This window comes from Neomonachus schauinslandi, chromosome 1, assembly GCF_002201575.2.
Source record: "Neomonachus schauinslandi chromosome 1, ASM220157v2, whole genome shotgun sequence".
Taxonomy (NCBI): Eukaryota; Metazoa; Chordata; class Mammalia; order Carnivora; family Phocidae; genus Neomonachus; species Neomonachus schauinslandi.
In genome coordinates, this window is record NC_058403.1 from 142,636,500 (window position 1) to 142,660,338 (window position 23,839).

Below are 23,839 nucleotides of genomic sequence, written 5' to 3' on the forward strand. Positions count from 1 at the left end.
GGTGGGCCAAGTACCCATAGAAATGGTGTCCTTCATCTTGGACAAAATGGACACAACGTTAGAGTGTTTCCCTGGACTGAGGCTGGAAAAGTTATTCCACACAAGAAGCACAATATTTAACAAAATCAATTGAGGTCTCCAGCTGATTGTGATGCTGTGAACAAGTGCCCAGTTCCTTCTCAAGTAGAATTTTACACATTCAGCAGCAAGGCTGCTGGACTACATTTCTTGGAGTTGGACCATCCTCGAGATGTCTGGCCTCTGAGACCTGGAGTATAGGTAAGAGATTGATTTTATACAGGGGAAAATGCTGTGCAGCAAGGCAATTTCTGAAACACAAGTTCCCTGCTCTTCATTGCATAAATGCCATTAAAGTGTTGTTGGAAATCATTGATAATTGCCGTGACCATGGGCAATCCTACTTAAAACTGGCCTTAAATAATAGTTTCAAATGAATCAGGAAGTACTTGGTAAAACCTTTGAATAGGATCCGAGGTATAGTAGACAAAAGCATTTTTTTCCCCAAAGACTCATGATAAAATACAGAATGTGTTAAAATGATAAAGAATTTTTCCACCACACAAATGGACATTTGTCCAGACAAAAGAATCTGTGCATTCACATGTAGCTCATTCCTCAATTTGGACATAACAAGGACAAAAATTATATTCACTAAGTGTCTACTATATGGCTGGCAACACACTGCACACTTCAGAACATTTTCCCATTTAATGGCATAGTAGCTCTTCACAATAAAAAGTGTCTTCATTTTACAGATAAAATAATTGAGTTTCAGAAAAGTTAAACAACTTGTCAGTGGCATGCAGGGTAGTCCCAAACAAAGACGGAATTTGAACATAGGTCTTACTGGGCTTCAAGGTCCGTAAGTGGATTTTCCCACTGATAAATCACATTTAATCCCAGAATTTCCTAGTTCAAACTGTGGTCTCCAACACTAAAGAAGGCCATGTCCTCTCTTTTGGATGTTCTAAAACAGAGATGGGCAAACAATTTCTGTAAAGGACCAGAGAGTAAATATTCTCAGTTTTGTAAGCCATACAATCTCTGTCACAACTACTCAACTCTGAGGTTGTAGCAGGAAAGCAGCCATATAGGATACTAAAATGAATGGGTATGGTTGTGTTCCAATAAAACTTTATTTATAAAAACAAGTGTCAAGCTGGGTTTAGTCCAGGCGCCATAATCTTCAGACCCTTGTTTTAAGACATACCCAATGAGGAAATACACTTAATAAGACAACCCTTTCCAAATTTGTTGAGGTAAGAAGCATTAAACATTTATATGAAGGCCCCAACCCATTTTCTTTCATTTTCATTGAGGTAAGTTTCTAATCCCTTTTACAACAATCAGTAAATATGCTGCTTCAAAGAAGAAAAAAAAGAATCTTTAATTTAAAATAAATTAGAATAAAATTGTCACGGTTTATTTTACTTTTGGGTTTGGAGAAGTGTTTTATGCAATTTCCATAGGGAATGGCATTTGGCTATCCAGATGCATACCAGCTTATAATTTCTAATTCCCTTTGTCTCCCCAACACCCCAGAAAGAAAAAAAAAAAGTACTCTGGAAACTGGTTAAGTCTGGATTTGTTTTCTCTTTTATTTTAAGACTGCATTTTGACATTTATGATAGGTCTTTGCTGAAATAATGCAGCAGGAAGAGCTATGAATATGAAACTGGAAGCTCATATGCAAACAGCAAGTAGAAGCTACAATTGATCATAGAGCAAGAAAGGAGGGAGGGATGGAAGGCAGAGAGAAGGGCTCTCTGGTGGGTCAGAAGCAGGGAGATGAGATGACTTCTAGGATTCTCGGGCTCAACTGTTCTCTAGGTATGAGAATTGTATTTTCTAAACCAAACCCTTGTTTGATGAACTGTAAGTGTCTCGAAGGGGTCTATTAGACCAGGGTATTTAGAACAGCCCTGACTGCAAATCCTGGGGGAGAGTGACTATATTTACAGAATCATAGGCTGAAAGAGGAAAAGTAAATGACAAAAACCTACATGCCAGGCCTGGGCACCAGAGTTAGGAAGAGATTTACAGGTCAACTTAACCAGCCTGGCTGGGCATGTGAAAAGAGTTAGAATAAGCAAAATCATTAGCAATAGTATTTCACTTTGTATGGGTTCTAAAAGAATTAAACACTCAAATCTTATCTTCCCAAATCAATATTTTCTATTTCTGTGCATCATTGTGGTTTTAGAATTTACAGTTTCAGGTAGGATGTGAGGTTGATCCATTACCTGTCATTTTGATTTAGGGACACAGAAGCTGTGTGATTAAAACCATGGATTGTGGATTGAAGCCTCACTGGTCCTGAATCCCAGGGCCATCCCTTACCAGCTTGGGAGCCTTGGGCATGTTACTTATGCTTTAGGTACTCAGTTTCTTCATCTGACCAATGGTCAGAGTGATAGTTCCTACCTCATTGGATTGATATGGGGATGAAATGGGTTAGTAAATTTATCCACTCATCTATCTGTCCATCACTCCCCCAAGACTGTATTGGGCATGAGAACAGTTAAGGAGCCTCTCGTTAAGTATGGGTGACAGGCTAATGGTTAGTTAGATCACAGAGGACTCTGTAATACATGCTAAACAAATGCTTGCATAGAGAAGAGAGCTGTAAAGCAGCCAGGAAAGCCAGAAGCCTCCCTGGGACAGTCAATGCTTGAGCAGAACACCGTGAGAGAAAAAACAGGACTCAGGGTGACAAAGAAATGTCTGGTTTCCACACAGAGGGAACCACTGGCCTGCGAGGAAAATGAATGTGTTCTTAGCATGATGTCCAAAGCCCTCTAAACCTGAGATTGTTCCCTAGCCCCATCTCTCAGCATGTCCCTCCCCAGGGTGGGACAAACGTCACTGCCTGGACATTGCCTGGCTCTACCCCAGACCCCACATTCTCAATTTCTGACTGTTCAGGGAATAGCTGGGCTATAGAGCATCATGGAGAGAAGGCTGCACCCCTCCTCCTGCCCCATATCCTATCACGCCCCTCAAGCCTCACACCACTCAATCTGCCCTCTAGAAAGGCACTATCGGCTGGCAGCCACAGTGCCCCAGATCCACAATGACCTAAAATGAACCACAGCTATGTTCCTTCTCTCCTGCTTCTCAAAATCCATAAAATTGGCACAACGACAAGAGACAGTATGTCTTCCCTATGAGCTCATCTAGCCTGGCACTGATGAATGTCATTTTTTATTCTAAACAATTATGATAAATGCTTGAATGTGAGTGAGGAGCTTTCTGAAGAGTACCTGAAGTGACAGAGGCATTGGGGGGAGCCCATATAGGGAAAGATAAACCCCTTGGGCTCACATTAATTCACTGTTAAACTGTAAAACCGATTATCAGGCTCTAGAGTACACTTAAGACTCATGACTCCATGAAAACTCTAATCATGAGTGAGTCATTCCCCCAGTCACAAACTTGGGAAATTAAGGAGACAGATAAAGCACTCCCTTAGAGATTTTCCTCTTGGATTTCAACTGAACCCCTTAGGTGATGGGGGCCCTATAACTTTCATAATTGGGAAATAAAAACTCTTAGCGAGATTAACCTTCTAATGCTTGCTGTGGCTACCTCACAGGCAGAAAACAATTTTTTCCTTGTTATATATAAATTCCCGGTTCTCACTAGCTCTGGAAAAAGCTATGTATTTCATTGCATTTCACTACATCTCCGGCAAGCTGGATATTGAAAGGGCACAAAGATTCTGACAGTACTCTAAATGAATGCATCGGTATTTCTGTAACTGAATGTCGAGGGTTTAATCTGCACTATAGTGCTGTCTAAAACTGGTAATAAAACAGAGGAATAATATGTCAAGATAAGATCCAAAGGACATATAATAGTGACATGTGCTACTCCATGACAAGGGCATAATGAAATGTACTGGGAAAAGAGTAGCTTTATAAAAAAGAAGCCATGAACTTTTTTCTGACAACTGGTCCAGAGCCAGAAATGGGAAAGATAACAATCCATCTTCCCCATTTCTTTTCAGTTTCTGGACCAAGTTTAAAGGTTAACAATCCATTACTAAGTTGTCACAGCAAGAGACGGAAGACATTTATAGTACACACAATTCAGGCTCTTTGCCTGGTCCATAATGATCCCCTATTTCCCTTCTCACCCATAGAAATGGTCACGTTACACCACTCCCATCCTCGTCCTAGCTGATTGGACCAGAGATGGAGGAGACTAGGAATATGGAGTTAACACTGAGAGATCCTAATTTAGCTCGTGCTGGTCTCTTGGACAGAGATATAAACATCATACTGTGAAGTACCATATTTTACCTGTCACATGAACTTAAAAACAAATAACATTGTTATGAATTTCAATGCATAACAATTGCATCACTTTGGATGTGCAAAATGACAATTTATTTTTCTTTAACTGAAAATGTTTCTGATTTGCAGCCACATTTATTTCTAATGCAAAATATTTAATCTGGTCCTTTTCAGAAAACCTCAAAACTCTGAGTGATATCTCAGACCATTCAGACATAAAACATGGACAATCAAGATTTTCCCTCCAAGAGTTTTCTTCTTCTTGCTCTTTATGTAACATTGTTGGGATATTCACAAATGCCACTGAGGAGGGTTGCCAGATAAGATACAAAACATCCTACTAAATCTGAATTCTGTAAAAATTTCACATAAATTCATAACCACCAACATTTTTAGTAAAAGTATATCCCATGCAAAATTTGGGATATACTTACACTAAAATATTATCTGCTGTTTCCCTGATATTCAAACTTGACTGAACATCCTGTATTTTCCTTTGCCAAATCTGGCAACTCTACACTGAAGCTGGGGAGTGAACATATGCTTCTTTGGTGTGGTCACTGCTGTCCTTGTGCTGACCACCTGCCCCATTCCTAGCTCATCCCCAGATGATCTTTCCATCTTCCTGCTTACATCTAAAGACCTGCCATGGCCTCCCGCTGTCAGGTCACTGCCATGCTTCTTGCTTCTTGCACTTATTTCCAGACTCCCTTGTGTCTTCTTGTTCATTTGTAATCACTTTTGGATGAGCTAGCTCCCTGCCAGCCACTCTGAAACTTATTGGGGGCTATCTCAGGCACTCTTATACCTTAATATACCCCCATCATGTCTGTTTAATTTCTACTTTCCAAATTGACTTGAGGGATAGGGGAGAGAAGAGGTTTCCCTATTCTCTGAGCCTCACCTAGAACTTGAGCCAAGAGAGGAAAGGACCTATATGTTCTGTATTTACAGGAAAATTCTATTCTTCCTTGGTCCTCTTGGGTTTCCATATTCATATTTAATACTTCGTTCCTCTTCAAACACTTTCCTCCCCACTCCAAACCCTTAAGACTGTTTATCTATTTGGGAAAGAAAGTATAATCTAAAAATGGATTCTGGATGGTAAGACATCCTTTCAAGAGTAACTTTTGAGTTGAAAAGGTAAAAATTTGTCACTCTTGATCTCTGCTTTCATTTTGATCATTATCTGACTACAATAAAACACATCAGAATTTCATAACATATCTGAAGCACTTGGGAGGTTAAAATCTCTTTTATAAATCACTCTTGACTAGAAGAGGAAATCAACACATTATTATGGATTAATTGGAAAATAATTTAAATGAGAACACTCCAAAACAAAACTTAAGGAACTGAACCAAAATGGCCTTCAAATGTAAAATAACATTCCTACAGAACAAAAATGTAAAGAAGCAGGAGAAAATGAATAACAATTAAATAAACTTAATAAATATGTGAATTGAAAAATAAATGTAATTAGTCGTTCCTTATGCGGAGAAGATAAACTAAATCAGGAAAAATATTTTAAAAATTAAGATTTCTGATAAGGATATAAGGCAAAAATTAAATGAAAATGATAAAAAGATAGTATATATTCTGCTCACATATTTGAAAATCTCAGTAAAATGTATTAAATATTTAAGAAAATGTAAGTTCTTGAAATTGATCAGTAGTTCAATAAAAATGGGAAAAATAAACACTAGATCAAAGAATTATCTCCCTCAAAATTTCTGACCAGTTTTACGATTGGCTTTTCTGAACATTTCTAAAAACTGATGATCTCTGTGTTATTGTAATTATCCTAAAATGAAGACAGTTTAAAATGCACTCAAAAATACAATCCAACCAAGATCACACACACACACACACACACACACACACACACAGATCAATCATATGTAGACAGAAGCAAAAATCGAAATATACAAATCCATCATACATTAAACCAAATTACTGCAATAAAATGAGGTAAATCAGTAATGTAGAAAATCTATTAAGGCACAGTTAACTTTGTTCAAGGAGTAAAATGATAGAACTACCTTATTAGATAATAAAAAAGAATATGGTAAAATTCAATACTCATTTCTAGCTTCTCAAGAGGATATATAAAGAATGTATATTTTAAGACACCTTTAATAAAATCACAAAGTAGACCAAAATGCCTTCTATTTACTGTTATTACTGAATATATTTTTGGAAATTCTATCAGTACATTATAATTGCTGATAACTGATATGAAGCTTACATATTAGAAAGAAAACAAAATTACAGTTGTATACTGATCTAATTCTATATTTAGAAAATATAAGAGAATAACTTTAAATTTCTCAGAATAATTAGAAATCTGGTGAAGCAGTTATATATAAATAATTTAAAGTTTTCCTTTATAGCAGAATTTGCAGTTAGAAGATTTTTAAAAGATTCTATCTATAATAATAATCAATATAAAAATTTATAATTAACCTTAATAGTAAAGCATATTTGAGTCCTCTATAAAAAAAAATCAAAATTCTATGATATAAATTTTTTTTTTCCAATCATACAGGAAAGAGTAGGAAGGAGTGGGTATGAAACTAGATTAGCCATGAATTGATCTTTATTGAAGTCATGCCATCAGTACATAGGCATTCATCTCCACTCTTGGATATGTTTGAAATTTTCCACAATAAAAATTTAAAAATGAGGGATTCCTGGGTGGCTCAGTTGGTTAAGCCTCTGCCTTCGGCTCAGGTCGTGATCCCAGGTCATGATTGGGTCCTGGGATCGAGTCCCGGCATTGGGCTCCCTGCTCAGAGGGAGGCTGCTTCTCCCTCTGACTGCCACTCCCCCTGCTTGTGCTCTCTCTCTCTGTCAAATAAATAAATACAATCTTTAAAAAAGTTTTTTTTAAATAATCTTTGTGTGAAATAAAAGAAATCTGAATAAATGGAGAGATATACCATGTTCCTGGATGGAAAAGCTAAAATTTTGCAAAGATGTTAAATCTCAAGTTAATCCAAGGGGTTTAATATAATTCTAAATAAAATCCCAGGGCAAGGTTTTTATGTTAAAGTAAAATGTTTCCAAAATCCATTTGGAAGAATAAACAGACAAAGAACAGGTCATTTTGTTAGAGAGTGAATGATGACCTGCTCCACTAGATGAAATATATTTTGAAGCTATAATAATTATATTATTATATAATTTGCCAACTATTATATAGTTTGCCAATGTGGATTTGGCAAACAATCAACAGCAGTTTGATCCAATGAATGGGTTCCTCCAAAAATGGAATCACATTAGATCTTTGCCTCATCCTATCTCTCAGACCCTTAATTAACATTTTCTACCTTTTCTCCTCCAGTTTATGCACTGATAAAATTCTGCAATTCCTTATGTTTTAAAGAATTTGTTTTCACCTGAGACAATTTCCCATTTCCCCTAGTTGATATGTAAGCTTTGTGCAACATTGGGTCTCATCTGATGCTTCCAACGGGATAATCTACTCTTAATGAAAGTCTTGTTTCACTTGAAAACCTTTTTCTGTAGATCAAGAGGCATTGCATTCACAAAAAGTTGTCAACAGAGTAGAAAAAGAATAGAAGGCTGAATGAGATTTAGCAATATCACCCAGATGAAGAAGATGGTAACACCAGCAAGTCTGGCTTCCCTATTTTCCAAGAAGGTCACTGATAACATAAGCAGTTATGATTATAAGAGGTGTCTGGATGGGATAAGGGGAAGAGATATTGTAAATTTGGCAATGGAAGAGAATCTTCTTAAAACATATATAGAGCTTCATCAATGCACGCTTCTGAGCTGGACTTAAGATGCCTAATTAGCAGCTTCCATGATGATGGTAAACATCATTAAAGAAGTAAGTATTCTTAAACCTCTATAAGCCTAACTGCCTCTGTTTCTTATATCAAAGAAGGGGGTAGGAATGGACAAAGAAAGGAAGATGCTGGTTATAGAAATAAAATAGATTAATCTACATCAGCATAGATATAGTAATACATAATATTCATCTATCAAAAAATTTTAAATGATTTAACTTTGGCTAGTTGGCTACAAGTAGGTTTTATGTTCCTCATTACACTTGATTGTGCTTTCATGGTCATATATTTCTTTAAAAGTGGAAAGAGAGGAGCCTGGATGGCTCGGTCAGTTAAGTGTCTGCCTTCAGCTCAGGTCATGATCCCGGACTCCCAGGATGGAGCCCCCATGTCTGGCTCCCTGCTCAGTGAGGAGTCTGCTTCTCCCTCTCCCTCTGTTCTTCCCCCCACTTGTGCTCTCTCTCCTTCTCAAATGCATAAATAAAATCTTTTAAAAATATAAATAAATAAATAAAAATGTAAAGAAAATATGAATAACTATTATTTTAAGTCACCTCTGCTGCAACTAACTTCTCTAGACCAGGCTTTTCAGCAGGGTTGTTCTCTTACCTGATCTGCATTCCCTAAACACCTGCTTTTTACTCCATTATATAATTCTATTACATATCATATTTTAATTATTTGCTTGAAATCTGTTTCCCCTACTAGCCCTTGAGCTCAATTAGGGCAGGGATCATGTCTTACTCATCTATCACACAGGAGGCTGCACATATTTTCAGGTTGAATGAAAAGATGAATAAACCAACAAATGCTTATCCTTGCTGAGAGCACTAACTAGCAGCTGATTATTAAAAAACTAAAGCCTGGGGGCACCCGGTTGGGTCAGTTGGTTAAGCACCCGACTGGGTTTTTCCGCTCAGGTCACGATCTCAGGGTTGTGGGATCGAGCCCCATGTGGGGCTCTACACTCAGCACAGAGTCTACTTGTCCCTCTCCCTCTGCTCCTTTCCCCACTCACACACCCTCTCTCTCTCAAAAACAAATAAAATCTTTCAAAAAATAAAAAATAAATTAAAAAAGCTAAAGCCTAGTATATATCAATTCTAGTAATAAAGGACTAGATAAATTGGAAATGCTCCTGCTGTAGAAAACAGAAGATGCTTGAAACAGAACATAAAAACTGCATCTAATGAAAAACATCACAGAGCTGCACAAGACAAGAATAAACTCCTGGGAGGTCCAAGGAGAGAAATGGAGCTCCAGAAGGTCAGCCAGAAATGGCTCTACCCCAGGGACATTTTCAGTCTGAGGGAGGACAGCTAAGGCAGGAGCCAGATGGGTGAGAGGTGAGGGAACAGAAACTGTGACCACCCCGTGTGTGGGGACACCTTACATCACCATCCGATTTCACGGACACTTCAAGTACTTCAGGAAACAGCTCACAGGCGCTTAGCGTCACTGAGGGTGGTAAGCATTCTTTCTCTTGTTTAGGATTCAAAGGTCTCCACCCTGAAATGGTGGTACAGTCTATACTCTGGAGATCCAGGAAAATGTCAAGCCTTCATCCTAGACTGCTAATTGTCCCAGATGCCCAGAAGAAGGAAAATAAAATCCTCTCTCTGGGAAGATAACTCCATTCTGTGTAAATTATTCCTAAAGATAATTTCTCAAACAAAATATTCAGTAAACCACCAAAAATCATAAGGGGTCTCTCTAGACAATATGAGAGCCAGGAACCACAGATGCAAGAATCAATAGGAATAGCACTCGAGGGAATTTAGATATCAGAGTTGACAGAAGTAGATTGTAAACCTATGTTTACCATGTTCATGGAGATAAAGGCTGATCTTACAAATGTCAACAAGAACCTAGAGGCACTACGTACATGAAAAAAGATTCAATTAAAATAATAGAACCGGAAAGACAATAACAAAGTAAACATTGAAGGGATGGCTTTAACAGCAGTTTAGATATAGCTGAAGGCAGAATTCATGAATTTTAAGATAGGTCATCAAAATTATCCATAACAAAGCATGCAAAGACACAATTAGGAAACACACAAAATACAGTAAGAAACAGGAGAAACAGGAGTTCTAAGGCTGGCTCAGTCGGTGGAGCCTGTGATTCTTGATCTCAGGGTTGTGGGTTCAAGCCCCACATTGCGTGTAGAGATTATTTAAAATAAAATCTTAAAAAAAAAAAAGAAACACAAGAAACAGTGAGAAGGTCTAATATACATTTAATTGGAGTGTCAGAAAAAGAGAGAAGGAGGCAGAGTTGATAATTAAGTGGATAGTTTTCAAAACTCAAGATAAACCCAACAAAATACATGTTTACAATACCATAGATAAACAGCAGAAACTTAAAGAAAGCTTAAAAACCTTAAAGGAAGCCAAAATAAAAAGTAATTTTGTCATTAAAAAAATGACAGGGGCGCCTGGCTTCTCAGTCGGAAGAGCATATGACTCTTGACCTCCGGGTCATGAGTTCAAGCCCCACGTGGGGTGTAGAGATTACTTTAAAAAATAAACTGGAAAAAAAAGGACAGTTAACTTTCTAACACACAAAAGGGAAAAAAAGACATTAAAGTGTAAAAGAAAATTACCGACAGAGTTCTAGCTCCAGAAAAAATGAAATAAAGACATTTTCAAAGAAACAAAGTCTAACAGAATATGCCACCTTTTGATCCACTAAGAAATTCCTAAATATGGTCTTCAAGAAAAAGGAAAATTAGACAAGATGGAGCCTCAGAGATGTAGCAAGCAATGAAGATATGTGCAGAAAAAGGTTCATAGCCAGTTTTTGTAAAATCCCCAAACGGGTATAACCCAAATGTCCATCAACAGTAAAAAGGATGAACAAATTGTGTTATAATCATTTGGAATAGTATAAAACAGAGAAAACGAATAATCATCAGATTGTGCCGAAACATAGATGAATCTCACAGACATGAGGTAAATCTGAGCAACAACAGCAACGATGCCAAACCAAATATATGTGTGTATGTGTGTGTGTGTGTGTGTGTGTGTGTGTGTGTATACTGCACAATTCCTTCAGAAAGGCAAAAGTAAACTATGTTATTTGAGGATCCACACTGCAGAGCAAAACTAAAAAGAAAAGCAAGAAATTCAGTAACAGGAAAGAGCCTATGGGGGATTTCTGGGTTTCTGGTTATGTTCATTGTTTGAATCTGTATGGGAACTACTTGATTATTCTTTTTATAACAGTAAACTAAGCTGTTTATTTACATTTTATGCACACTTTTGTATTTTTCTTCTATTTCATAATAATTCATTGAAAAAAAGTCCAACATCTTCCAAACTCCCCCAAAAACTCTCAGAATGAACTACCAGAGAAGGTATTGCAATTAATTTTTTGCAATTAATAAAACTCCCTAAATTATAATTTCCCATCAGTTTCATGATGGCTTAAGGGCAGGTATGTTTGCTGTGTGAATGTATATGCGTAAGTGCTTGCACACATGAGTCATACACACCTTGACTTTAAAGATACTGTGACTATTTTATAGAGTTTTCACTTTTCTATTTAGCCTATATGCCATTAACAATTTTCCTACAACTTAGGGTTTAAGTACAATTACTAAAAGCCTATATAAAATAAATCTACATTTACCACGTCTGAGTCTACAAAATCAAGAATCATTCTCTTCACAGGGACTCATATTGACACTTTGAATCATATGGAAGAAAAACCCAGAAAAAAATTAACTCCCTGAAAGTTTTTGTCCTTGAAACAACAAAGCTGGAAAGCCCAATTAGGAATGTCAGGTATGTTTTTAGATATCTTCCTTGGAAAACAACATATATGACAACTAGAATTGCACAAAGGAAAGCAAATAGAACAATTTATTCCAAGAAGCCAAAAGGGCCTCCAGCATCATATCAGAGAGTGGAAATAGAAGAGAAATCCTTTTGCAATGAGTTCATAGTAAAATAAAGGGCAAAAAAAAAAAATGGCAGATGCTTGGAATCCTATAAAAATGCGAAAACCAACTTTTATCCACCTGAGGCAGGTGTAGCATGCTAATTATGGCAGGAATTTTTCCATTAGTTTCATTCCAGGTTTCCTTTTATGCCCTTACCCTATGTTTCTCATTTTTCATAGATTTTAGCTTATGTAATTCTCCCAGATTATGAGACCCTAATCAGTTTTTGGTTTTCAGTTAGGACAGGAAAAAAAAAAATCATTCTGTAAATAGAATCCTCCTTCTGGGGTATTTTCAACTGCTAGGACACAAAGGTAGAATTTCATTCTTTTTTCTTTTTCATCATTTCTTTGCAAATCTGAAGTCTTCTGTGATGATTGGCAGAGAGGCAAAGGTTGGGGTCCCCTACTGAAATGGGATGGCTGCCATAAAGAATGAATTCTTTACCTGGAAAGATATCAGAGAGATTCTCACACTCTTAGGGTTCTCCAGAAATAGACAGGCAGAAGATATTAAATCACATAGTGGGCAATACCCCAACTCATCTAAGTCAAACTGATGAAATTAATGTAGCTTAATCAGTAGGACCAGGTGGCAGTCACCCAAAAATTTGAAGGAACTCAAGGATGAAATTGGGAAGCTGTTGGCCAAGATACTGGATCCAATATTACAAACAGTCAGGACCAGCAAACTGGCAGATTGTGAATGTTATTCTGTCCATTAGAAAGGGTCAAGAGAGGACCCAGGGACCCTTAGAAAAGCAAGTGTCTCTTCCGCTTGTCCAGTCGCCAATAAAGAACAGCACCATTAGACACTAAAACGAAAATAAGTCCTAGGGGAAAGACAATATGGTTTCTGAAAAAAGAAAGCATGAGTCACTGATTTATTATTGGTCTCTGAGGCATGTAGATAAAAGGCCAAATGTTGGCACAGTTTAGAGTAAAGACTTTTTTTAAGAGCCAACATGAAATGCGACGTGAGGAGGTAATGGATATGTCAAACCATATGGCTAAGACAAACAATTTCTACACCCTGTCAAAATTCCAACATACTGGCAGGAAGGACACTTTTTAAGATTTGAAAGAGATCAGGCTGTGATGATAAGGGGCATGCTACTTCATACTGCAGGTAACAGATTTAAAACACACGACCATTTGATGGTATTGGAAAAAGACCCAAAGTAAGTTAACTTCGGGAAACATTTCACCTAGCATCGAGTGTGAGGCTTTGTACTAAGTAATGGGACTACAGCAATGAATAAGACCCCTTCTGCTCTCTAGCAGCTCAGTCTGCTATATACATGATTCCAAGAACCATGGAATAGGTTCTGCATTTGGGACTTACCCCATTTATGACATGTAGGTAACTACTGATTGAATCCAGGTAGTACAACCACAGTTATGCAATAATTCATCTCTTGGAGCCACAGTTCACAGAGGAATTAATATATTAGGCTATATGGAGCATAGATCTAAAACAAAGTGTAAATCCTTTGTTAAAATTAATGACAATTTCAGTACCAACACAGAAACCCCAAAACCCAATATTACCAGTCTGTTTGGTGGAGAAAGACATAATCGATTTTGAATATGTTCAACTCTCACATTATTATATCCCTTTATGTCATGGAGAAGGAAAGCAGACATGAAAACAGTGTTTGTCATGACTGATAACACTACGTGAGGGTCTTTTTTTTTTTTTATGTGATGCACACATATATACACGCATATGCACACATTTCCAAAAGCTTCCTGAAAAGAAAATCAACTTTGGTTTATTACAATTAAAAAAAAACACCAAGAATTTAAAAAGGAAAGGGCTATTTACCAACCATGAATTTGATGAATTCTGCCAGTCTTATGCAATCTCAACCTTGCTGAAAATTCTAAAACTTCTCTCTGTTCATGCAAGAACATCCAAGACACAGAGAATAATTTTGGCAGCATCAAGCACAGGAGATTGATGTCTCTCCTACAACTGAAATGCTTCTTTTTTCTAATCAGTTTTAAACACCTACCTTCCCCTTTTTCTGCCACATTATCTAGGAGGCTGTCATTCCACAGAAACTTATAATATCGGTGTACAGGGGAAGTGTGAGTGTTCTCTGGCATGAAAAAAAAAAAGAATTTCTTTGATGATCAGATTGTTCAGTATTTCCAAACCACCCAATAGCACTTCCATAGGAACTCCATGAAGAAAAATAAGAGCTAAAAAAGAAATCCTCACAAAAGCAGGCACAGTGTGTTCTAGTTTCTCTGATAAATCTACTTTCCCTTCTTTCTTTCCTTGCACAATTTTTTTAATGGCATACAGTAATTGTGATTTGCAGTATCAGTTACCACTCAGATTAAAAATATAAATGGGGCTGAAAACTCTCTGCCTTCTCCCGGGGGACCATATTGAGAGATGATATCATGCTCCCTTTTCTCGTTTTCGCTTTGCATTATAGGACCTGGCCCACAGTATACCTTTGGTGAACGTGTTGAATGAATTTCCTATCCTCTTCTTCCCACTACTCCTTCTCCTAAAGAATAACTGGGACTACATTCTGATCCTCCTCTAGAATGAAGAAGAGAATTGCAAGCTTATTGGCCTCACATTTGAAACCTAGCTGAGTCTCATGTCAATACCTCTGTCTAAAGAAGATCCCTCAGAAGGAGCAATGTCAATAGATAAAATTAGAAGGAAAATGTTTATGTGTGTGTCTGTAAATGTGGGTGTATAGACGTCTTGCCTACTAAATTGACAAAGCTAAAAACTCCTGTGATTGTCAAAGATTTAACACACATACATACTTTGCTAGGGAGAAGGTAAACAGTATTTTAAGATTTACTTATTTATGTAAGAGAGAGAGGGAGAGGGTGAGCAGGGAGAGGGGCAGAGGGAGAGGGAGAGAGAGAATCCCAAGCAGACTCCCCACTGAGCATGGATCCCGACGTGGGGCTCAATCTCACGACCCTGAGATCATGACCTGAGCTGAAATCAAGAGTCGGACTCTTAACCCACTGAGTCACCCAGGCACTCCATGTAAGAGGTATTTTACAAGGAAAATTAGGAATTAAGTATAAAAAGCATCATGAAAGATGATCATAGCTCTTCTATGTCTAGGAATTTATTATAAGGAAAGAATATAGGATATACATGAAGATTCAGCCTCAAACATGGCAGCCAAATCTCTAATGGTCAAACATTAAAACAACCTAATTGAGTGCTTGCTTCGGCAGCACATATCCTAAAACAACTTAATGGGTCAGGATTAACAAGATGGTAAAGTTAATTATAATATGTCAAAATGACAGACTACAACACAGCTAATAAAAATGTATAGAATGGGACGCCTGAGTGGCTCAGTCGGTTAAGCATCTGCCTTCGGCTCAGATCATGATCCCGGAGTCCTGGGATGGAGCCCCAGATTGGGCTCCTTGCTCAGCGGGGAGCCTGCTTCTCCCTCTCCCACTCCCCCTGCTTGTGTTCCTTCTCTCTGACAAATAAATAAACAAATAAAATCCTTAAAAAAAATGTACAGAATGCATATTAGCTAAACAAAAAGCATTTGGGTAAACAAAAAGAGCATGCTAAAAGCAAAATATGTTATAATTTTTTTAGATTAGGTATGTGCATATGTATACACTTAAATGTATATGTGCAGAAGAAAATGCGTAAAAGGGCATCTTCAAGTATCGTATCCTGTCACTGTTTTTTCATTTTTCTCCATATCTGAATTTTCTGATTCATCTATGATGCATCTGAATAACTTCTGAAATAAACATATAAAAACGGACATAATAAAAAAATCCACAAGATCAACATAGTCTTTCTAAAAAAAAAAAAAAATCGTTCAGTGAAATTGTTCAGTAAAACTGGAAGTGCCTGTGAGTTAATATCGGGTGATAATGGTCAGTAGAAATGGAGAGGAAAAATCTATACTCAAAAAGTCATCTGATGAACATGTTTCTCATTCTCATATATCTGTTAGGTTTGTTTGTTTTTTTTTAACTAAAAAGTCCCACTAAAAATCAAAAAGCCAATATTGAGATTTTCCCCATCTATGCAACTGATTCTTAGGATATATTGCCTTTTCTTTTAGATCAAAGCATCAAAATTGTGTTTGATCCAAAACAGCCATGTAGTGCCAGCATTTACATCTGAAGTCAACCTACTTATAATCACAGTTGTTTTTTTTTAATGTCTGATTTTCTTTTTGTCCCTATGATGCATAGATGGTTAGTGATAGTACAACTCTGAGAGGAGCAGCTCGGCTTGGTTTTGGAAGTAGTCTTCTTTACTAATACAGGGCATTCAAAATACAAACACCACAGCTGGTCAATCAGGAAAACAGCATTGTGAATGTCAGGGCTTTGAGGGTACAAATTAGGGAATTAGTTTTTCCCCTAACAGAAGTATATTCACTAAGTAATTTGCTTTCTTTTAACTAGAGTTACCCCTTCCATTAACTGGAGAAGTAAGTCCAAATTAAAACTGCTATTCATCAATTACCGCTGGAGGCATGCTCAAACCTTGTGTTAGGACCGCGGCAATAAAACTCATCAATTGCAATTTTCATCATTGTTATCTCAGAGCTCTCAAAAGGAATAATTTGGGAAAGGGGAGAAACTGGGAACTGCTAGTAACTGCTGACATGCTGGCAAATATTTCTGAGGCTTTTTCATTCATTTAAGCATTAAATTTTTCAGTGGATTTAAATTTTGTCCTTGTTCAGTGAATCCTTGCTAAGCACTGCAGATACAGTGGCAAATATGATGGCATAGTCCCTATCTTCAAACAGCTTATGTTCTAGAAAGAAGAGAATACATGGGAAATCATAATTACAAATCATGATGCGCACTTACAGGAAGGGCACAGGGTCTGAGAAAGAATAATGGGGAGATGCCAGTCCAGCTGGAGAGTCTGGGATCTCTTCCTTAAGGAGGTGACATTTCAGCTTCAACACAAAGGTGACGGTCATGCACACTCCTCATAATACTCAACCCTCAAAGAGTATTTCATTAGTGACGCTCTCTCCTGATCTTCCTTCTATCTCCCCAGCCGTTCCGACCTCAGCTTTCACAGACTCTGAAGCTCCTCAGGACTAAGTTCTATACCCGCTTTTCTTCTCACTCCCGAGGTCCTCCCAAGGCAATCCATTCCACTTCAGGGACTTTGGAGAACATCTACGTGTCAGCCATTCCCAATATACTTTTCCAGCCCAGACCCCTTTTCCTAGCTCTGGATTTACATGTCAACTGCTTTCACTTGAAAACTTCATAGGAATCCCAAATTTAATGTAGCCAATGCTAAAATCAAGATATTTCACTCTCAAATCTTCTCCTCCTCCAGCAATTTCCATCTGCCCACACAGGAACATTCACTCAGTTGCCGTATCAATAAGCAGATAGTCAACTATGACACTTGCTTCTTCCTCAACTCCCACATATAACTGGTAATTCAGCCCTGTCCAGTGGATTGGTAAAGTAAATCTTGAATTTCATCACATTTTTCCATCTCCCCTGCCATCAACTCTTGCTTGGATACTGCAAGCTTCTTCTTATCCATGCATCCATTCTTGTCCACCTCCAATTCTTTGTCTTAAATGAAAATCTTTTCAGATTACTCCCTGGTTTTAAAATTCTTTCTTTGTTCTGAAGATCAAGTCTAAAATCATTAAAATGGTTGAAAACTCTACATGTTATATCCACTGCCTTGTCTCGTGTCAGTCTTAGCATTATTCTCTGTGCTTCAGCTACAATGGACTTTTTTCAGTTTCTAAAATCAAAAGGATCTTCCTGGGGCACCTGGGTGTCTGAGTCAATGAAGCATCTCACTTCAGCTCAGGTCATCATCTCAGGGTCCTGGGATTGAACCCTGCGTTGGGCTCTGCACTCATCGGACAGTCTGCTTGTCCCTCTGCCCCTCCCCACCCCCGCTCAGTTGCTCTCTCTCTCAAATAAATAAAATCTTTAAAAAAAAATTAAAATAAAACAAAATGAAAAGGACCTTCCTTTCTTAAAAACTGTGTATGTTCTGTTTCTTCCACCCAAAACATCCCAGGTCCCCCTGCTATATATTCTCTGAGTACCACACTCTGTTCTGTATCAGATAGGAGTGCATTTGGCTGCAAGAGACAGATTACCCAATGGAAGTGGTTTCAGCAATAATGACATTTAATGACCCCTAACAAAATGTTTGCAAGTATCACTTCCAGGATTCATGAAACATTTCAAAATCATTATTCAAGACCACAACTTGTTCCCTTTCTGCTCTGCCATTCTGTGCACGTTCACCTTTTGATTTAGGGGCATCATCTTATGGTTGCTAGGTGGCTATCAGAGCTCCATGTATCATGCTCTGAATCAACAGCATTCAAGATAGAAGTAAGGGAAAGAATGCTCTCCTCTTATGTGTATCACCCCTAGCTGCAAGGAAAACCTTTCTCAAGAGCCTCCTCACATTTCCTCTATAACGTACTGACCACAACTGTCATATGGTGGTTCCCAGTGTGAGGGAGCCTGGTTAGATGGGTATCAGGAGGGAGAAAGGAAGGAGGTTGGAATGGCTATAGAATACATGATCAACAGCATCTAACACATTCCTCAGACCACTTATCAAAATAATAAAGAATTAAAAAGGAATATTTTGTTCATTGTCTCCTCTGTAAGATTATGAGCTCTTTGACTACAGGGAATGTTTCTGTTTCATAAGCCCAGAATTAGCACAGCACCTGGCCTACACAGGAAGTCAGTTAGTGTTGCTCGAATGATGAATGAATGAGTATGAAAGAGAACAGAGGCAGAAAATAGGTACAAAAGAGACAGAAGATTGCCAATGCAAAACTTCTTAAGCTGATTGTCATATCTCATCTCTCATGGTTCAGCTCTCCATTCCAGTTAATTTAAAAATAATCTTTTATTTTAAAAAAATGGTAAAAGTGTTCAATCCTTTGCACAATGCATGCAATTTTCCTAACTTCTTAATTCCTGCCATGTGAGTCGACATGGGTGTTGTTTTTATTGAGATCCGGGAATGAATTCTTTAAAAATATAAAATAAAATTATCAGCCCTGTAATAGATGATCTAGAAAATTTTGAATTGCCTCAAGTACATAAATGCAAATCAATTCTTGGCTAAATCACTCAAATATCATTTGACAAGAAAAACGTATAAAAGCTAGAACATTATTTAAAAGAGTAGTCATAAAATTTGGGGTCTGAATTTTCTACTTCTAAGAGCATCACACCAACAGATAAGGATGTCATTCAGATCAGCTGACTGAGAAGGCAGATGTAGAACGCTTGGCACATAAGGGATGCTTGACATATTTTTGTTCTTATATCTAGAGCAAGGGAAAACCTGGGTTTATTCCTAACTCTGTCATGTCCTAAATATGTAAGTACGGGTAACCTGAGGATGTTCCTTGGTTCACAATGATACAGTAATCTTAAACTACCTTTCCATTATAAAGTGAAGTCATAACTTAAGGAGTTAAATGCAAAAAAGTGAAATGGAATTGTATATAGCCAACAATAGCCAACCTCATAAAATATTAGGGAATCAATTCATATTTACGAAAGTGTCTCTATCTCTAAGTGCAGAATCTGTTCATAGTTTCTGATGGATCCTGAAGGGGAGGAAGAAATTTTTTTTGTCCTAGGTTCCTCTAGCTGGACTAAGAATTAAATTTACATGAAGACAGATTAACAGGAAAAAAAAAAAAAAATTTTATGATGTGCACATGGAGGCCAAATAATGAGATTGAGACTCAAACAAAGGACCACGGCTGTTTTTATACATTTCAGACAGTGAGACAATAAATTTGCGAGGAATGGACAGGATAAAGAAAACAGATGTTTGGGAGTTTTAATTAGTAAGGAATTCAAAGCAGAATTTGGGCTGAGGTAGTGGATTAGTAAAAACGTAACAGGTTTGTTTCTACAGCTTTCTTGGCTTTAAAGTTCCCGTCTCTGGTGGTAAGATGTCTTCTTACTTCTTACTGCAGGGAGGGTACCTTTCATAAGGGAGATTTGTTTCTTGCTTTCAGGAAGACACAGGGGGCCCCAGTGTCCTTGCACTGGCTAATTCCCAAGTACCTTCCATTCAAAATAATCAATATGCCATTGGGGTACAGTTTGGGAGGCCTGCCCTTGGCCCCTACCGTATTCTGTTTGGACATCTCAAAACACAAAGGGCTCTGACATACAAATGTCACAATTCATTTTTAAAGAGAGTTGTAAATATCTGCACATGCAAGACTAGGTTTTAATTTTAAATATGGCTTTCATTTGAAATAAAATTCCTTAAAAAGAGAAAATGACTTTAGCATTGGCAAAGGGAGTCCCCTAAGAAAAAAATGTAAACAGATGGCTGAGAAAGATCACCCACATGCTGCACACATATCTTGAAGAGGCATTTCTAAGAATGAAGTGGCACTTCCCAGCCTGGGCCACTTCCCACAAGAATCCTTATTTTACCCAGAAAAAAAACATGGGGTTTATACCTGTGGCCAGGAGAAACTCAGCAACTCCTTCCCACTTGCCCCACCATGATCCAGACATGTTTCCAAACTCCCCGCAATGTTCCCAAAGAAGCTAATAAATCCGTGTTTGGTGATCAGCCCTGAACTAACATCTTCCTGTATAAATGCGCTGTTAAGCCCTAGCTAAGCATATTAGGCATTCAATTTAATGTATGACACACATCTGTTCCACTTTCTCAGCAAGCAGAAGTTTCAAGATAACTTAAATCCCAGACTTAATCAAGGAGAACAAAATCTTGGCAATGTTTAAAACTGAGGTTTAAAATATAATCCAAATGAGGGCAAGAGAGACCATTTTGCTATAACTAATGAGATTATATAATACCGAATTCTAATCCACAGAATCACCTGAGCAGAAACACTAGATTTTTTTTTTTATCTGAGTCTGTTTATTTTTCCTTTCCATGCCACCAACATTTACCAAAGACCTTCATCTATATCGGTCCCAAAGCACCAAAATGTAAGCAAAAATGAGCCTCTGCAAACACAGTAGTTTAACCCCTTTCGAAGCCCAAAGGCCAGAAGAGGAAAACTCACAGATTTGTCTTTTACCAGGAGAGCGCAGCACTGAATTCCAGCCATCAGCATCTTGTGGGGGTTCCAGGCCACGGAGTCAGCTCTGTTATGCAAAAGAAAAAGGACAAGGGAAGGAGGGAACTTAATGTGCTTCTACTGAAGGAAAGAATACTTTCATTAGCAGCACAAGTATTCAAGTTCTCAACAGGATTGCTGGTTTGAGTCCTCTGGGGTAGCTTGGAGTTTTCAAGGAAAACAGTTACTTTGTCTCTGTGTTTTCACCGTGTCGCTTAAGTGTGCAAGATCCAGAGAGGTTCCCTTGCCTAAATAAGAGGTGCTGGGCCCCCAAACAACATTTACCTGTGGATGCCCTGCAGAAGTTTGCGGTACTTCCTCGACATCAAAGCTGAGCCACCCCAAGAAGCCTGTTGAGATATTTACATAATCACAACGATGTTATTTCAATGTTATTTGTCGGCCAGTCCACTGACATAGAAAACTCTGAGTGACAACCTTGATGTGCCTTAGTCCATACTTTGTTTTAAGCAGATGTTAAGCAATGTACACACCAAACATTTTTGCTCACTGGCTCTCACTCAGGCAAGGAGAGCCTCATCAAAATAGATGGCCTCCCGTGACCCTTAGGATTTAAATTCACACATCATAAAGAAATTGGTATATCAACCTGTTGGCTTGTGTGTGGACAAGAAAGTGATTTAAAAGACAGTCCATGCCTTCTCTAATCTAGAATCTAAAAGAGACAATCTCCTTTGTTCTTACCTTTCAGTATCATTACTGAAGCATAGCTGCTATGCAATGTTATATATTAGTTTCAAGTGTACGACATAGTCATTTGACACTTCTATACATCACTGCGTGCTCACCAAGATAAGTGTAGTCACCACCTGTCACCATACATCGTTATTACAATATTACTGACTATTTTCCTTATGCTGTACTTTTCACCTCTGTGATTTCTTTATTTTATAACAGGAATTTTGTGCCTCTTCATCCCCTTCACTTATTTCACCCGCCCCCCCAACCCACCTGTGTGGCAACCACCAGTTTGTTCTCCGTATTGAAGAGTAGAATAGACAATATCCTTGGCAACGCTGGCTGGCGTTCTCCCAGACACAACGTATAAATGTTGATAGTGAGGCATGGGCTGAGGGCTGACCTTCGGAATAATAAATGCGGCTCGTGCTTGACAGGGTGGATAGAGGGATACACAGGAACTCATGGCCAACGAGGAAGGGCCTAGGTGAATCCTATTAATTAGATCTTTTCAGCCAAACAGCTTTCAGAAGGTTTTGCCAATCAAAAATCTAAGAGTGAGAGAAAGGAAGCCCGGGACTTTGGGAAGATGTACACTGGAGACTTATACATTATGAACAAAGGACAAGATGGCTGAAAATAGGAAATGGAAGGAAGCCCCACAGTCAGGAAGTCTGGAGGGAATAGAGGGGGATCAACGTGGCTAATAAGGAAGTCAGGCTGGTCCTTGCAATTGAACAGATTTCTAAGTTTTAATCTGTAGGGCGAGGAAGGGTGATGGCTGTGAGGAAATCTGAGGGGACCAGCTTGGGCTCTGTTGAATGCCTCCATGGTTATCGAAACCACACAATGTTGCCTTGGGAATGGAGTCATTATTACCTCAAACTTTTAGTGGAAAAATTAAGGTTCAGAGGTGGGAGGTGACTTGTCCGAGGTCTCACAGGCATTAAGTATTAGATTTGGGAGCCAAAGCCCGTTCCTGCTTCAGGATAACATCATAGCTTAGGTCCCCATGGTAGAATACAGCGTGGGGAGCTGAAGGTGATGGAAGGAGGTGAGCTCAGGAGCCTCGCACACCACACTCACACACCTTCCCTTCTCCTGCACCACCTTCTGCCTCCTTTTCTTCCCCCCAAAAATAAACAAATGCTCCCAATCCTAGTGCATGGAAGTTTTAAAATCACATCAACTCTTTTGAGGCATTAGCTCCCTGGTTTAGAGGGGCTTGGCAGGGTCAGGAACAGCTCCTCCACAGACTTAGTCCTCGAAAGAGCTGACGGGAGAAGAACCACAGCCCCGAGGGCAGTGCCCTACTTATATTTGCTTCACTTTCTGAATTCCTAACCCTCAAACTTGCAAAAACAGCAAACCAATTACCTAATTGTTGAAGAAGAGAGGTTTTTCACCTCAGGGAGGGCCGTCATTTAGGGAGCTAGGCCTACCTGTTGGGCACCACACTTACCATGTTACTTAACATTTTTCTCTTTAATTCATTAGTTAAGAAATTAATAGTAAGACCAATCCACACAGGGAAGTGGAGGCAAGGGTGGAATTGAGATCTGGCAGCTTCTAATGCCCCTGACTTTAAATACAGTGTTTCCTACCTCCCCCTGGGACTTGGAACGAAGAGTGGGTGGGACACGTCAGGACGCTCTGCTGGGAGCGCCAGGTTTCGCAGCAGCCACAGCCTCTGCCTCAGAGAAGAGCCAGACCAGCCAGAACTTTCTGGTCTGAAGCAGAGGCTGAAGTAACATTTGCCCTCCTGGAGAAAGAGAAAACTAAAGTTTTCCTTATGCTGTTGTGTAAAGAAGCATTGTAATTAACCAAACATAAGACACTATCCAATGTAAGAGTCACCATTTTCTGTGTACCACAAAGAAAGAAAAAAAAAATGACATCAGCATACCAACTTCAGCTCCGTTAAAATGTAAACAAA

At 38.4% G+C, this 23,839-nt stretch overlaps 1 protein-coding gene across 1 annotated transcript in view; it reads right to left on the reverse strand.

Moving 5' to 3' along the window:
* Positions 1-23,839, reverse strand: part of GADL1 (glutamate decarboxylase like 1) — a 134,357-nt gene that overhangs the window by 83,397 nt on the left and 27,121 nt on the right. Inside the window, exons 9-10 of the mRNA XM_021678833.1 lie at positions 21,490-21,554; positions 21,151-21,232 (exon numbers count right to left, since the gene is read on the reverse strand). Of these exons, the coding sequence (XP_021534508.1) occupies positions 21,151-21,232; positions 21,490-21,554 (147 nt within the window). The remainder of the gene's footprint in view (positions 1-21,150; positions 21,233-21,489; positions 21,555-23,839) is intronic.